At 35.9% G+C, this 15,466-nt stretch overlaps 1 protein-coding gene across 1 annotated transcript in view; it reads right to left on the bottom strand.

Moving 5' to 3' along the window:
* The window catches only part of YME1L1 (YME1 like 1 ATPase), a 21,063-nt gene extending 5,597 nt beyond the window's left edge, over positions 1–15,466 (bottom strand). The window contains exons 1-14 of the mRNA XM_083822937.1: positions 15,263–15,466; positions 13,279–13,410; positions 10,561–10,723; positions 9,589–9,687; positions 7,772–7,881; positions 6,503–6,653; positions 6,305–6,412; positions 5,436–5,518; positions 4,328–4,418; positions 2,831–2,983; positions 1,447–1,579; positions 1,179–1,241; positions 551–663; positions 27–182 (exon numbers count right to left, since the gene is read on the bottom strand). Of these exons, the coding sequence (XP_083679063.1) occupies positions 27–182; positions 551–663; positions 1,179–1,241; positions 1,447–1,579; positions 2,831–2,983; positions 4,328–4,418; positions 5,436–5,518; positions 6,305–6,412; positions 6,503–6,653; positions 7,772–7,881; positions 9,589–9,687; positions 10,561–10,723; positions 13,279–13,410; positions 15,263–15,292 (1,585 nt within the window). The 5' untranslated portion in view covers positions 15,293–15,466. The remainder of the gene's footprint in view (positions 1–26; positions 183–550; positions 664–1,178; positions 1,242–1,446; positions 1,580–2,830; positions 2,984–4,327; positions 4,419–5,435; positions 5,519–6,304; positions 6,413–6,502; positions 6,654–7,771; positions 7,882–9,588; positions 9,688–10,560; positions 10,724–13,278; positions 13,411–15,262) is intronic.

Genomic DNA, 15,466 nt, shown 5'->3' with positions numbered 1-15,466 from the left:
ATGTCTTTTGTATGTAAAAATCCTACCCATTAGAATTTTGTCCTTGGAGAATTCTAATTCTTTCATGGTTACCATATCTTTTCCATCAACAGCTGCCTTTAAGGCAGCTTGATTTACAAGATTCTCAAGCTCTGCTCCAGAAAATCCTACTGTGCCTCGTGCAATTATTTCTGGATCAACAGCTGTGGGGAAAAAGAAAGAAAGTCATTAGGGTCCATATTGTTCCTGAAAAAATCTTGTATCATGAACAAGGAATGATCAAATTCTGAACAAGAATCATTATTTTAAAAACTGTCTGTTTAAACAACAACTTTCAGCTTTAGAAGAAATGAAGTGTAATGCTTAAGACACTATGACAATGTTGGGGGCTGGAAAGAAACTCTGCCTCAGAAAATTGTCATAACACAATGTACTAGACAATTCTTGTGTTTTTTCTAAGATACATAGTAAAGACACTACTGCTATTGAAATAAAGGACAAAATACATCAGTGGGTTGATCAAGTATGAACAGTTATATAAAAAGATAATTACAACAGTGTATTTACTTACATTGATCATACTTTATTTTATTTAAGTACCACTTCAGAATTTCTGTACGACCTCTTACATCAGGCTTGGGAACAGTAACTTGCATGTCAAAGCGACCAGGACGTATTAAAGCACTAAAGGAAAAAGATGATTTAATATATTGGCTTTAAAAAGTCACCGTAAACTGTTACTAATAGATATGAGGAAGACAAATCCATCTGATGTTTCTAAAGACATCTATATAGACCATGTCTGGTGCGCAGATGCAAAGAATGCATTTTCCTTATTTGTATCTATAAAGTCAGATGAAAGTTTTATTACCAACCAATTTTAAGTGGTTTTGTATTTGTAAATAAGGTAAACTACTATTGTCAGCAACTACTGAAATGCATGGTAAACAAGGAATGTAACCAATCTAAGTAGAAAAACTTGCAGAAGTTTTAGATATTTAGAAGCAGGTTGCCTATTTCTTGAGATTTAATTTGATCTTTTAAGCATCAATACAAACTTTTTCAAGGGAAAACAAATCTCCAGCTGTAACACTAATTCTTGAAAATTGTTGTGGGGTGGGGTTTTTCTGGTTTTTTTTGTGTGGTTTTTTTTTTTTTTCATATACATACCATAAAAATGATCAATGCATTATACTCACTTATCTAATGCTTCAGGGAAGTTTGTTGCACCAATAATAACAACACCTTCATTAGGTTTAAACCTGTATGAAAAAAGGCCAAGAATGTGTTTTTATACAGAATGAATCACAAATACTAGAAAGTTGTCACAGGTCATTTTAAATGTATATCCTTGAAAGTGTTTTTAAAAGTTACGAAAAAAATCAATGCTGTCAAAGAAGAAAAATTCATGCAAATATTCAAAATACCAGTGAGCACCTTCTATGCCCTCAGAATCCAGATATTTACCCATCCATTTCAGCAAGAAGTTGATTAATGGTCTGTCTTGAATATGGATGCATCGGAGACTCAATTCTCTTCCCACCAACGGAGTCCAACTCATCAATAAATATAACACATGGTGCATTTGCTTTTGCTTCCCCTGACAAAAGAAAAACAGCTGAAAGACACTTCAACCACACAAATAGCAGAAAACATATGATGTAATTTAGGATTCTTCATAATGTAAGAGTAATAGAAATACAAGCGTTATAGCATCACCAGAACCATCCCAATTTTAGCCTTCCAGAATGAAATTTATTTTTGAAATGAAGCAATGCAAAGAAGCAAGTTCTTCATCTCTGTATCAGCTTGTATATTCTTATGGTACAAAAATATTACTAGTGCAGTAGATTAAGAAAGTCATCCTATCTTCTATCAACTCATACAACAGTTTATTTCACAGGCTCAGGTACAAAACAACCTATCAAATAAAAATAACGTGAAATGCTATGGGTCTTATTTTTAACTAACTTATTTTAATAGAGCATGCTTGTTACCTGACAGTGAAAAACACCACCCTCAAGCTTACCAGTATTAACAACAAAATAAAAAAGCAATAGTAAGCTTTAAGATGACAGACTTGTACATTCACACCAGGATGCAATTCATTTCATCCAGCTAGACACATCTGTATTATTAATTACAAGTCAGCTATCTAACCTTCTTTAATCAACAGAAAGACAAGCACATTTTAAGGTGCAACACATCCACTACATTTTGATCCCCTTCCAGATGAAGAAAGCCACATTTCTTCTACGAATGCAAACCACCTTCTACATTATCAGTGCCTGACACTAAGTGCTCAACATAAAAGAAGTTGGACTCTCCCCCAACACCCTTTGTATTATTACTTATTTAAACATTTAAAACAGAAAACCTGCTTAGGTTGATAGCTTGCACGGGAGAGACATTTTATTATAAAGCCCTTTATTCTGGGCCTGTTGATGGGAGTGCAAAAGGAAACCTGAGGTGAGTGCTACGCTGTGATACTATACTAAAGCTCTAATTCAGAAAAAAGAGACAATATAAAAATGAGGGGAATACCTGAAATGGTTAGCACTATTTTTATCTTAAATTTTATATTTACTTTCAATTTACGGTGATTTACATTTTACAATAGCTAAATGACAAATTAAGAAAATCCATTTGGTTTATAGAACATTACAGCTCTGATTAAATAACTTTTATTCTCATCCAGAGTATTGTAAGTTACAGTTTTTGCTACAATTGCATTCTGTCCACCAGCAAGTTTCTACAGTTAGTTGCTGCTCATGGAAATCTAAGTCACGTACACACTGATTACTTAATCTTGCATGTTAAAAGATTTCAAAACCACAAATACTTAACGTACTGAATAGGCTCCGGATGCGACTAGCTCCTACACCAACAAACATCTCATCAAACTCTGACCCAGATGCATAATAAAATGGAACATCAGCTTCACCAGCTACAGCTCGGGCAAGAAGAGTTTTGCCAGTTCCAGGTGGTCCAACTAACAAAATACCTAAAAGAAAATAAGTAAGAAAAAAGTCACCAACACATTAAAAACACCAAAACCACACAGTCTTATTATACAGGTATGTGTCTTCCACACATTAAAAGAAATTTACATTTGCTTCAGAAAACTTAACATCCTGTTTCAGGTACTGCTCATTACTTGCAGTTTGAAGTAGTTTCCTTTAAAAGATCTAGATACATTCTGAACCACATTTAAACAGTGACAAAAAAGGCTTGTAAGACTATTAAATAAAAGCAGAAACCAGAATTATTCCACAAAGTTACCACTGAATTTAGCACCTGAATCCTTAATAGTCTCTTCTTCATATTGGATGTTTACCAAGATAACACAAGTCTAACAAAAATATAAGAAAGTGTTTGGTCTATTAACAGAGAGAGGAAAGGAAGAAGTCATTCCTGTCTGCAACCTGACCTGGGATTGTATATCACAATGCTGTGGTTTGTCAGATTTTTAAGCACATGAGAAAAATCAATTGTGGATAATCACCTACATTTCTTTTAGACATTAAAAGGTTACCAGCAAGAAACGGGGGTGGGGGGTGGAATTTGTCAGATTCTTTTTTCAAGATTAATAAACTTGAAGATTTTTAGAGAATTTTTTTTGCATTATCTTGGTTGAGTATTTATATTAATTTTATGTTACATATATATACTTCTCAAATGAGAAAACAGAATTAAAAAATTTGGTCACAGGAAACTATTAACTTTTAAAAAAGATATCCTTCTATGGACACTAAAAGAAAAAGAAGAGACCTAGAAAACCTTAGGCCACATCAAGCTCTATTCCAAAATATATCAATACCAGTTATACATAAATTTATCAGTAAATATTTTTGAAATCCTATGTGTGCTCAGTGACACGTCAGATACCTCAAATCCTCTGTAAGAGTGGTGACCAATTTTTACACATAGGGAAACTGACAGTAAGACAGGAAGCATGCAACATAACTGCCTTAAACAAAGAAAGCACCTCATTTAAGAGTATCCCCAAAGAAACTTCACAACACTCTTTGAGGCGGCATTTGTTCCTCAAATACTTTAAACAAGTAAGGAAATCTACTACCACAAACATTTTTTTACTATTTACTAAATTAAATAAATACATGTTTAAATGTTTAATAATTTATTTAAACATTATTTTACTATTTATTTTTCCCCAAATATAAAGTAAATGAAACAGTGGTATTTATTACCATTTTGGTCATGCGCTTTTTTGATTCCCCAAAGGAAAAAAATGTTCAGAGATAAGGCTGTAAATTAGTCATTCAACATAGAACAAACATAGCCTTGGTACGTATGGTTTTCACATCTGCTGAACAATGGTTCTCACCTTTTGGAAGTTTACCTCCTAGTACGGTAAATTTATGTGGGTTTTTCAGGAATTCTACAACTTCCTGCAATTCTTGTTTAGCTTCTTCAACCTACATATTAAAAACATGCCAAGAAATATCAATAAGCATTTATAAAATATTCCATCCTTTTTGTAAATAACCTTTGTATTAAAGACTTAGACAAGTTTATATGAACAAAAATACATAGCAGAAAGAGGAGATAAAACTGTATCACAATTTGTGTTGATATGAAGTGTCTACAAGTTAACCTATTTCCTACAACCCTTTACATGACTCAGTAAAGAATAAAGTTAATAAAACTGAAGGAATAACTGAACAGCTCAAGACCAGATCTGACCAACAAGATAAATATGGAATCAAAAGTCCTATGTCAGGATATTAGACTAGTTAAAAAGACAAAGCTATGTATTTATCTAAGGGGAAGGTCCTCATTTTGCTACCAACAGCAGAAGAACAGTTGAACAGAAATAAACATCAACCTACATACTTATGGCTTGACTTTCACAATTCAACTTATTTGCTATTCTAGCCTTCAAAAATTTAACAAGTTGAGAGTGCACCTTTTTCAAAGTATTAAATGCTTCAAAGATATAAAATAAGAGTACTAAAAACCTCCCTGGTGTTGAGTAGTCAAAATATACATAAGGCTTCTTTCTCAAGCACTCTGGGTTAAGTACGTGAAAATGCAATTACCAGGTTTTAAAACTGAACTGGTTTTCTTTCAAATACAAAACAAACGCAAAAAGTCAAAGAAAACTACAGGTTATGCCTTGGAGAAAAGTCTGTATACAGTTCTGCTTCGATTCAAACACCTTGAGAAAGCTTGGGGGCAGGGAGAAAAGCAAAGCAATCAAGTCAGTTACTCATGATTGCACTGCTTCTCTACTTCACAAAAATGGCAAATGTTATTCTATCAGTCATATCTTTGTTCATTTCAATTTTAAGATTTCAGGCATATCCAAATATGAGAGATCTGTCTTTTTAAACAGTTTGTAAAAAGAAGTTCCTTTAACAGAGTAAGGCATTCTTCAGACTCACAAAGATGATTCAAAAAAGAATTCTCACACAATTAACTTTTGAACTTACCCCTTTCACATGCTCAAAGGTAACATTTTTCAGCTGGATTGGATCAACTGCTGCATCAAAGATACTTGATGTTCGAAAGCGTACTAATAGCAAACAGCAGAAGAGGAAGAGCAAAATACACACATGAAGTCATTTTGTTCCAAGACTGTACTTTGTACTTGAATGCATATATTAAGCCTCCACCTTTATACCTGGTCTTTTAAAAAGCAATGTTTCCATTTACAAATGTAAGCAAGAATAAAACATATTTTTAAAAAATCTTTAAATTATTTTCAGTTAATTCAGTGATAAGTGCTTTTAGGTTATTTGTAGCGCAGAAAGCTCTGCATCCAGAAACAGGTACACAAAACCAGTTTGCCCTCAATGTTTCTGCACATACGAAAATCTTCTTGAGACCAGATCACAGCTCAACACAAAACTGAAATTCTCCATTTGCATTAACTCAGCCTTTGATCATTCTTGTATTTCCACCAGATTTTTCATGATGGCAATTGGCCATGCAAACACCAACTGTGTTGGTGTCACCAGGCTGTGACTACAAATAAAAATCAAACCATTCTGCCTACGCTGACCTAGGTAACACATCATCTAAATTCAAAGACAAATACAATCTGTGAACAATCAGACTTCTCTGTTGGTTCCATGCAATTGTTTCATCAAAAGAAAATAACACTAAAAGCTAACTTTGTATTCATAAACATTTTGTAACATTACCATTTAAAAGACTGTAGCCAAAAGCAGCAAACAACTCTTTCATTAGTACACTGAAATGTTATACTAAAACAATCATGTCAAAACACATTTAATTTGAGCTAAACCCACTGGAAGTACAACACAAGTAAAAGAGTTTAAAAAGAAAGTTAACTTACCAGCATCAGAAAAAGAGCCTTTCCCAGGTAAAAATGAGGAATATATAGCAAGATAAAAACAAAGAACAAAGAGAAAGAAAGAAAGCAAACGTGATCTTCTTAAGGAATCTGCAAAGGAAAACAAAAAGATTTTAAAATAGGCTGGAATAAACCACTTTCTGAATGCAAAAACAAAATACGTGAACTAAAACAACTTACCAAGTGTTTTTTGCAGGAATACCTGTGCTTTCAAAAAGCCCTCTGCAAAACCAGTTTTAAAAGCATCCTGCTGTGCCTCTGGGATGTTTTTTGTTTTCATTAGCGTATCCAAGTTCTCAACATCAATTCTTCGCTTTCTCAGGATAAAGCCCTAAAATGTTTTCCATAACAATGTTAGGGTAAACTCAGTTTTGATATATATATATTTGCCTTATTACCTCAACAGCATTGTTGAGGGGGAGAAAAAGCATCTAATTCAGGTGCTGCAGAATTAGACAACAGAGGTAGTAGTTTGAGCATTAAATCACTGTGGCGCCAGCAGGGTCATCCTGATTTTCGCTCTAAGCAGATAATGTTCAGAGCCCCAAACGACAGACATAGCCTAAGACAGCCTTGCACACAACTAGCTTTGTATACTGAATTTAGTGGGAGTTATTAGCTTAACCTTTTTCCTTCATGAAATCAACTTAGGTTATTTCCAAACATGAAATATCTTCGAAGTATAGTTTTGATAGAGCTTGGTCACCCTACCAAATTTAAGAGCAACATTGCATGGAACTAGCTCTTGTGTATCTTCATTCATTGTATACCTAGACCATAGATTAAATAAATCATGTATGCCTGAAAGAATGGGAGAGTTCAAAGAAACTTTAAAAATAAAATAAGAACACGCTTTAATTAGCCTGACTTCTGTACAACCAATTAGAAGCAAAGAGTGCCTCAGTTAACTTGGTTTTGGTAAGTGCCTGGCTACCCCAAGTCTGGAGAGTTAATTGCTAAATTAAGTGTATACAAGTGAGATTTTAACCCATCAAAACATCCACCTTAAAATTTCTGCATCTTAAAAAGATAGTTGCCACAAATAAGTATATCCTTAAAGCATCAATCACATGCTGAATCACCTAAAATAATGTTCTTTTATGTTAAACTAATTGTATTTTTTTGTTTAAATGAATACTTAATTTGACTCCAAGTTATTTTAAACAAAGCTACAATAACAGAATACAGATAACTTTATTTCTAAATCAGTGTTTTCACATCTAAATTACTACCCTAAAAATTGAAACTATCTTTATCGTCATGACATATGAAGCAAATTGTGTATTAGTAAGAAAAATGGTACCTTGTCATTTAGTTCAAGTTTTAGAGTTAAGAAATTTTTTTACATTAGTAAAACAGAACACTTTTGGAAAATTGTGGAGATTCATTCAAGAGAAAGAGATGGTCTGAATAAGCCCTGTACAACTGGATAATGCTCCTTGTATTTACCTTCAAAAGTGAAGGAAGTGAGTTCTTTGTTTCGGTGAATTGTTCAGATGTTGACTGCAAACGTCTTGCTCTTGATCGCAAAGTCTTAAAGCTCCGTGATTGTATGTAAACTTTAAAAACAGAAAGTTTAGAACTATCCATTACTACCACTACAATAACAGCAATAACCAAGAAAACATGAAATTTCAAAAACTATAATATGAGAAAGACTTTATCCTGATCAAAGCAAATATAATCTTCCCAAAATATTCATGGTAGAAAGAGAAGAGAACTGCAGACAGCAATGTATTTAAGATGCCTGGCCGACAAAAAAACACACACACAAAATTGTATGAAGACACTTTTGGATCTAATAAAAATAAGCTGTATAAATAAACCAACACATTTTAGTACTGTGTTAGGCAACCCTGAACACTTGTAATCTGAACTGTCAAGTACGCTACTTAATGTTTTAGAATGCATTTTTTCCATAATATTTTTATTGTGAAAATAATCAGGAGCTCACTTTGTGAACTACAGATAATTGGTGAACCCTGTCATCACTGTCTCCAGGAACAGAACAGACATACACACGAATTAAATCCAGACATGCTGACAAACATGAAATGTTTGAAAGCTAATCCAGAAGGATAGGAATGAAGATTCATGCTTTAAGACAAGCTTTGTCTAAAAGTTCAGCTAAAAAGGTGCCCTGAGAGAACTAGAACAGCTTAGACATGTTGTTAGAAACTGACAAAAGAAATGTGACCATTTAAATATAGTGAGTTTATAGCACTACAGGTCATCTTCTATCACAAAGGAAACCTTGTGATGGAGATGTAATCACATAAATCATGGAAGTCAGGAATATTATCTTTCACTAATGTGTTCTTAGATAATCACCAATGGCAGTCAAATGTTTAATTGTAACTAGGGCTTCTATTATCATAGAACAGTACCACATAAAAGGCATTTCTGGAGGCTATTCTGTCCAACCTCTGCTCCAAAAAGGACAAACTTCAACATCAGATCAGACAGCTCAGGAGATAACCTCTCCAGAGGAACTGTTCCAGAACTTAATCATTCTCATTGTGAAAGTTTTCCTACAGGAATTTCCTTTGCTTTTACTTTTAACTGCTGCCTCTTCAAGATGCAAGAGAGAAGGGTAACTAATAGGGCTCCACTGGCAAGAAGATCACCTCTTGCTGTCTCTTCTGCTAACTTTAAAACCTTTAAAAACTTCAAAGCCTCAGATCCTTCAGCTTTTCCCATACTTTAAATGTACTACAATCTGCACCCTTCTTGTAGCCCAGTGATGGGGCATCTCTATTTTGCAGCATCTCTCTCATAACTGTGGGACACAAACCAAACCTAGTAGCCAGACAAAGTCTAGAGCTAAACAGACGACAGTATTTGAACTCCCTGAGCTCCTGATTATGTTCTTGCTAAAGCAGCCCTGTTGTTACCACCATCATCCAGAAGTGGTTTAAACAAGTCATGAAATACCTTAGAAAACCAATGCGGATGAATACCAGATTCGACAGATTTGATTCAAAAGTAGCCGGTTCATCTGTCATCTTTTAAAACTATTATCCACAAATACTGACATCTTTGAACAAGATTCTCTAGTAACACCATGATTACTGACTTAATTCTGGAAATATACTGCTCAAATACAAAAAAATATCTTCACAATTTACAGTGCTAATACCAATTCAAAGGTTCTTTCTGGAAACGTAATATTTTCTGGATTAGTCCTCTTTAAAACAAAATGAAAAAAAAAACTTCCCAGAATAAAAATACGTTATAAAGAAAAAGTACAGTTTACTGTTTCATACCTGGCCAACACCTAAGGTCTGAAGAGAAATTTTGGAGGGGATTAGGATGCCGTCTGTACAAACATGATGTGCGCAAAGCACTAAAGACATCCCCGAAACCTGTAGAAATATAGTATCAAAATGTAAGCACGACCTATGGCAACTAAACATTACTTTTCACACAAGTTATTTTTTCTTTCTTAAATATGAATTTTATTCTAGCACAATCCTTTAAGAACCTGTTAATGAAACAAATTAACCCATTACCAGCCCTCAGACATTAGTCCTCTGCTCTTCCTCCCAACTGCAGTACCACATAGGCAGTATCTCAATCATCAACTACACACTTCTTTTTCTAACACACTTCTGGGGATCTTTATGATACCCTTACTGCCTGTATTTAAGACTAATCCTAACAAAACATCTTTAAAGAAACACACTTCATTTTTTTCCAGCAATGAAATACTCTACATGGCCAGTTAATAGTCTGCCATCCCGAGTTCATTTTTACTTAGCACTCACGTAGCGTTGCTTCAAACAAAAAATGAATAGCTTTATGTAAACTGGAGATGTTCATGAATGTGTTATGCTAGTAGATGAGCAAAATCTGATTTATTCTATTGGTGAAGCAAACAGGTGACAAAATTCATAGCTCAGACTCATCACTAATAGAATATGCACTTGTGCTACAGCTGAGTTTAGACAAATTTAACAACTACCTACTTCAAGTCTGAAATTTAAGAAATTATTCTAAAATTTGGGTTCAAATCTCTAAAGATAATTTTTTAAAATCCCATGATTCAAGAAGCGCCACTCTAGAGACAGCCTGCACACAATAAACAAGACATTACTAGTCTCTTAACTAGACATTTTATTAAACACTTTTGAACTATGAGTTACCTACAGCACTAGAAATTAAACTACAGAAGAACAGTGTTCACCTTCATAATTTAATTTTATCGATTCTCATTAGCACTTGACTCCAAAACATACCATGTTTATTTTCAAAGAAGGACTCAGCAGAGATGTATGATGTATGCCATGGCGAAGAGACTTTGTTTTCTGTGTAGTAGCCAGGAAGCAGCCTGTTCACGAGTTCTCTGAACTGGTTAGGTTTCAAATCAGACAATCCCAGATCTCTTAAATTAAATACAGACTGCAAAACAGAGATAAGTGTTCACAATTTACTTAATTTAGATGGGAAGAAATGAGAATAACAAAGTCAATTGTAAAATGTAAGTGCTGCATTGAGCCAAGAAGTTCAGACAAACAACAATTTCTTAAGTTAAGAGAACAATGAAAGGAAACAATTAAAGAACATTTGCTATTGTCAATACAAAGTAACTTTTTCATATGCATACATTGACATTTTCATTAGCAGGGTACATTTGTGGCAAGTAAATTTTCTTCCCAATTCCCTCTTTTAATACCTCCCATAGCTGGAGCAGGCACAGGAAAAAAATGCCCTTTTCCAACTCGTTCTCATACTTATGACAGAGACTAGAGGGTGTGAGGGGGGAGATGTACAAGTAATATCCACTTATTATTTCACTCAAGTAGGCAAAAGACAAAATCCCCCACACCACCTCTTTTTCTCTCCTGCAAAAACTCGGTAGAGCAAATTTAGCAGAAACTTGAAGACGAGATGCTTAGAAACTATACCCACAGTTCAACCTTAAAAAGCCATGAGGTGGGAAGACACAATGAAGGGCAAAAGTCTGTACTTAGAAGAGTGTAGGAGCTAGGATCTGGAATTCCTTACAGAAAAAAAAAATCAAAAACTACAAAAAAGCAAGAGGTAATATGCATCTGCTTCAGTTATGAAAGCAGTGATCTTGATTAAAGTAATTTTAACATTGTGTATTTCAGATAGGTATTTTAAAAACATGCTTATAAAAACATTTTTCCTATTGGCTTGAACCATTTAAAGTACCTATTAGCCTCCCGATATAACCCTCTGCACTAGACTTAATGTTTTCTTAACCAAGAAGTAACTACATGACAAGCTATTCAAAATGTTTCTGCAGTGAAATTTAATTTGATAGTTAGAACATTATGGATTATATTTTCATTTTTCCTAAATCATTTTTATGTAAGCTTTACGTTGTTCTACTTTTAAGATGAGACTAGATTCCCAACAAGGAGATTTACATGAAAAACACTTGAACAAGATGTCAAAAGCTGAAGCCATTTTAAAGCAGACTTCTAGATGCATCTACAATATCACCCTATTCAAAGTTTAAGAAAATTTTAAACTATAAACATGGTACTCTGTTTAAAGACCACTTCTACTCAAGAAAAAAGGAGATTTTTAAACACCATTTACACATGGTGTGAAGGAGTAGATCAAGCCTTCCTACATCAGCTTAGTAATTGTTTAAAAAATACTACTGGGGGAGATGGGTGTAAGAAGATTTAAAATAAATAAATAAATAAATAAATAAACCCACAGAAAACTCTACAGAAAAATGTTTTCTACGACCCTTCAGAAGATGTTACTACCCCCACATACAGGTTTAACTTCATGCTATAGAGACTTCGTGACCTCAGATAATGACTTTTGCCATTCCGTTAGTTCAACTCTATTCGATATTACAACTGCACATACTGTGTCAATATTTGGTGACTTGAAAGTTGAGCTTAACCTTTACTTAAACTTAGGTTTATTATAGCCATATATAGTTATATATGTTCTATATATATATGTTCATATACTATATATGTTCATATATAGTTATATATGAACTTGTTTTAAGAACTTCCTTTAAAAATAAAGTTCCTATCATTGGTAGCAATTTTTTAAATTATTGTTTTCATATTTTTGTCATGATAGAAAGAAACAAACCAGTACATGACGAATTAAAGAGAAAGAATTAAAAGAAAAAAATCTCTTTAATTAAAGGGCAGATTCTCCTACGGAGTAGACAGACAAATACAAAACTGAATAGATGAAACATGCTTTTAGTTCCATGCAAAAATCCAAGTCTCCTGCTGAAATTGCTTCTTATCACCAGAAGCAAACACCTCTATATTTATAAAGAATCACAAAACAAGGATAACAAGTACAATTACAGAATCCATGCCAATTTCCAGATTTTGGTAGTTAGTTGTACAGACTCCATGTTTTTCCTCACAATCATCTTAGTCATAACATCCCAAGAAATTATTTTTAAAAGTATGAAAAAAATAGCAAGATCTAACTCTACCTTGCACTTTCTGTATTTTCAGCATTAAGAACAAGAGCCGATGTCAAAAGAAAAGCCTGCAAATATGTTACTTAATCTACCAGAATCCCTCAACAAGTTTTAAGTTTCAGACAGTTTTCTCAAAAGTAGTGATGAAACACTTTCCTAGAACTCAGGCTGAAAAGATAACAACAGGTTTATTAACAGAAAAGGTATTTTGTTACTTTCCAGCAAAAAGCATTAAGTGGAAACAGGTCCCCTCCAGCTTTGTAAATCAGTACTGAGACAGGTACTAGCTGCATTTTTTTCTTTTTAATTAAATACAGAATTTTTGTACAATTCTTACTGCCAAAGCATTGACTTAAATTCTGTCGATAAAGTTATATTCTATCTGTTAAGAGTCTGTTGCATTTAGTCCCGTTACATTGTTTTTTAAAATGAGTCAAACATGAAATTCACTTGAACTGGTATTACCCAGATTGAATTCAATTATAAGCAAACCACATTTTCCAAAGGTTTTCAGTACCTCACTGTTCTGAGGATCATGCTCTGACGAGGAATCCCTCTGGACAGGCTGTAAGGATGCTGTGCTGGCAGTAGTAGTGGAGCTTTTTGGTGAATGAAAGGCATTGATAAGGTGACTCAGAGGAACAGTAGCCTGTGCAAATAAAATAAATTAATGATTTAAGTTTCCTTTAAACAATTTAAACATTATAAACATATTTTCATTCCAAACCACAACTTAGAATTACGTATCTTGGACTCTGCCTTTTAACTGAGGATTGCATAATAAACAACACGTTCTTAGTTTCAACACTACAGTGTTAGCTGACACGTCTAATTATAGAAAAAAAAGTTTAAGTATGCATGACAAACTAGAAGCTCACAAAACTTGGATGAGGAAAATAAAGGCTACGTTTCCTGGTTTTCAAACACAAGAATAGTTTAAAGAAAATAATCACCAGATTTTTCAAATACAGAAGCAGGCACAGATCATCAACATTTAGGTGACACAGAGACTGTCCTCAATTCACATATAAGACAATGTTCAGTTACAAAAAAAATAAGACAACCTCTTATGGATTCTTGCTAGAATAGTAAGGAAACAAGATTGCTACTATAATTAATACTTTCCCTTCAGGAATGTCAGGATTATCCCTTGGGATCTCACTGTAGCAACATAGCTAGGAACCAACCTAGCCTGCACAAAGCACACACGTGTATCACAGTTAATTCTGCAGTTCAGCAACACTCAGTGGTCCCTGCAACACCATCTTATGAATAAGTACAGATGCCCAGGTGTGCCAGTATCAGGGCTCCTCCTCTAGCAGATGACTCTGTCTGCTGTGAACACAGGGTCCAAGTAATTGCAACACTTCCAAAACGCCCTGGTGTCAGCGCGTGTCACTAGGTAACAAGAGTTGGGCTGCAGCTCCTGCTGCTGGAACAGTGCCTTGCAGTTCCTGATTAAGCCCCTGCTGTGATTACAAAACATATAAAATACCATAGATACGAATACAAAAGAATAAAAAGAACACAGACAAAGCTGCATGACGTGAAAAGTCCCTCAGAATCAGTTGTGCAGAGTTAAACTCCGGAAGCTTGCAGTAAAACTATAAAGCCTGCAAGAGCCAAAGCTAGCACCCTAATGACTCAGAAGGCCTTCTCATGTATTTCCCACTACAAAAGTGCAGAGTGACACATTCCTGAGAATTGCATCACGCCTCCTCTCAATTTCAGGGCACCAGCAGAGCAATTAACACGGTCCCCGCATCTGGAAGGCACTATCAAAGCCCACAGCAGAACACTGTAACACGCTAATCCTGCTAGCATAAAGCATGAGGATAAAAACACGGGCTCAGACCAAAGCCCGTGCAACCCGCTAGTCCCATCCTACCCACTGACTGATGAAAGATGCCTTTCCGGTTGCATCCGGACTCATTTCTATAACAAATAATTAAAGAACTTTTCCTTCACTACCTCACCACATTTCTAAGCTGTTTCTTTTTAACTTCCACAGCAACCCGTGACAACTAACTGCACAACTTCACTTTAGCTTACACCCCCTTGGTTCCACCACAGAAATGAGTAATAAAAAATGACACCTATAGGTTAGCTCTTCTGATTCCACGAGGTGTTACCGTGCCCTCCTCTCCCCTATGCCAAGAGTTTTGTGGGGCCGTTCTCCCCCCGGTATTGAGGGGTCTGTGGGGCTCTTCACCCCCCCAAATACCGAGGGATCTGTGGGACCCTTCTCCCCCCACACACCGAGGGGTCTGGGGGGGGGCCTTCTCCCACCCAAGCCACGATTCCCGATGCAACCCCCCCCAGCAACACCCGGCGCGGCTCTGCCGCCCCGCAGCCCCCTCAGGCTCCCCCTTCAACCCCCCAAAACGACCCGGGCTCCTCCAGCCGATCCCCACAGCCCCTAAACGCCGCCATCCCCGCACCGCGAAGGGGCAGCGCGGCCCGCGGCTGCTCTCCGCTATCCCCCCCCCTCCCGTCCCCACCTGAGGCTGCACGGTAGAGAAGGAAAACATCCTCCCGAGGGGCGGCGGCCACCGCAAGCCCCTCGTCCTCCTCCCGGCCCCGGCAGCAGGAGGGCCCCGCTCGGCGGCAAAATGGCCGCCCCCTGCCGCCGCCGGCAGCGCCCAGCCCCGGAGCGCCCTCGGAAGCGGCTGCGGATGGAAAAGCTTCCGGAGCGCTCCGCCTGC

The sequence above is a fragment of the Anser anser genome (assembly GCF_964211835.1).
Source record: "Anser anser genome assembly, chromosome: 2".
Lineage (NCBI taxonomy): Eukaryota > Metazoa > Chordata > Aves > Anseriformes > Anatidae > Anser > Anser anser.
Note: the sequence above shows the minus strand (reverse complement) of the source record. Positions and strands in the feature narration are given on the sequence as shown.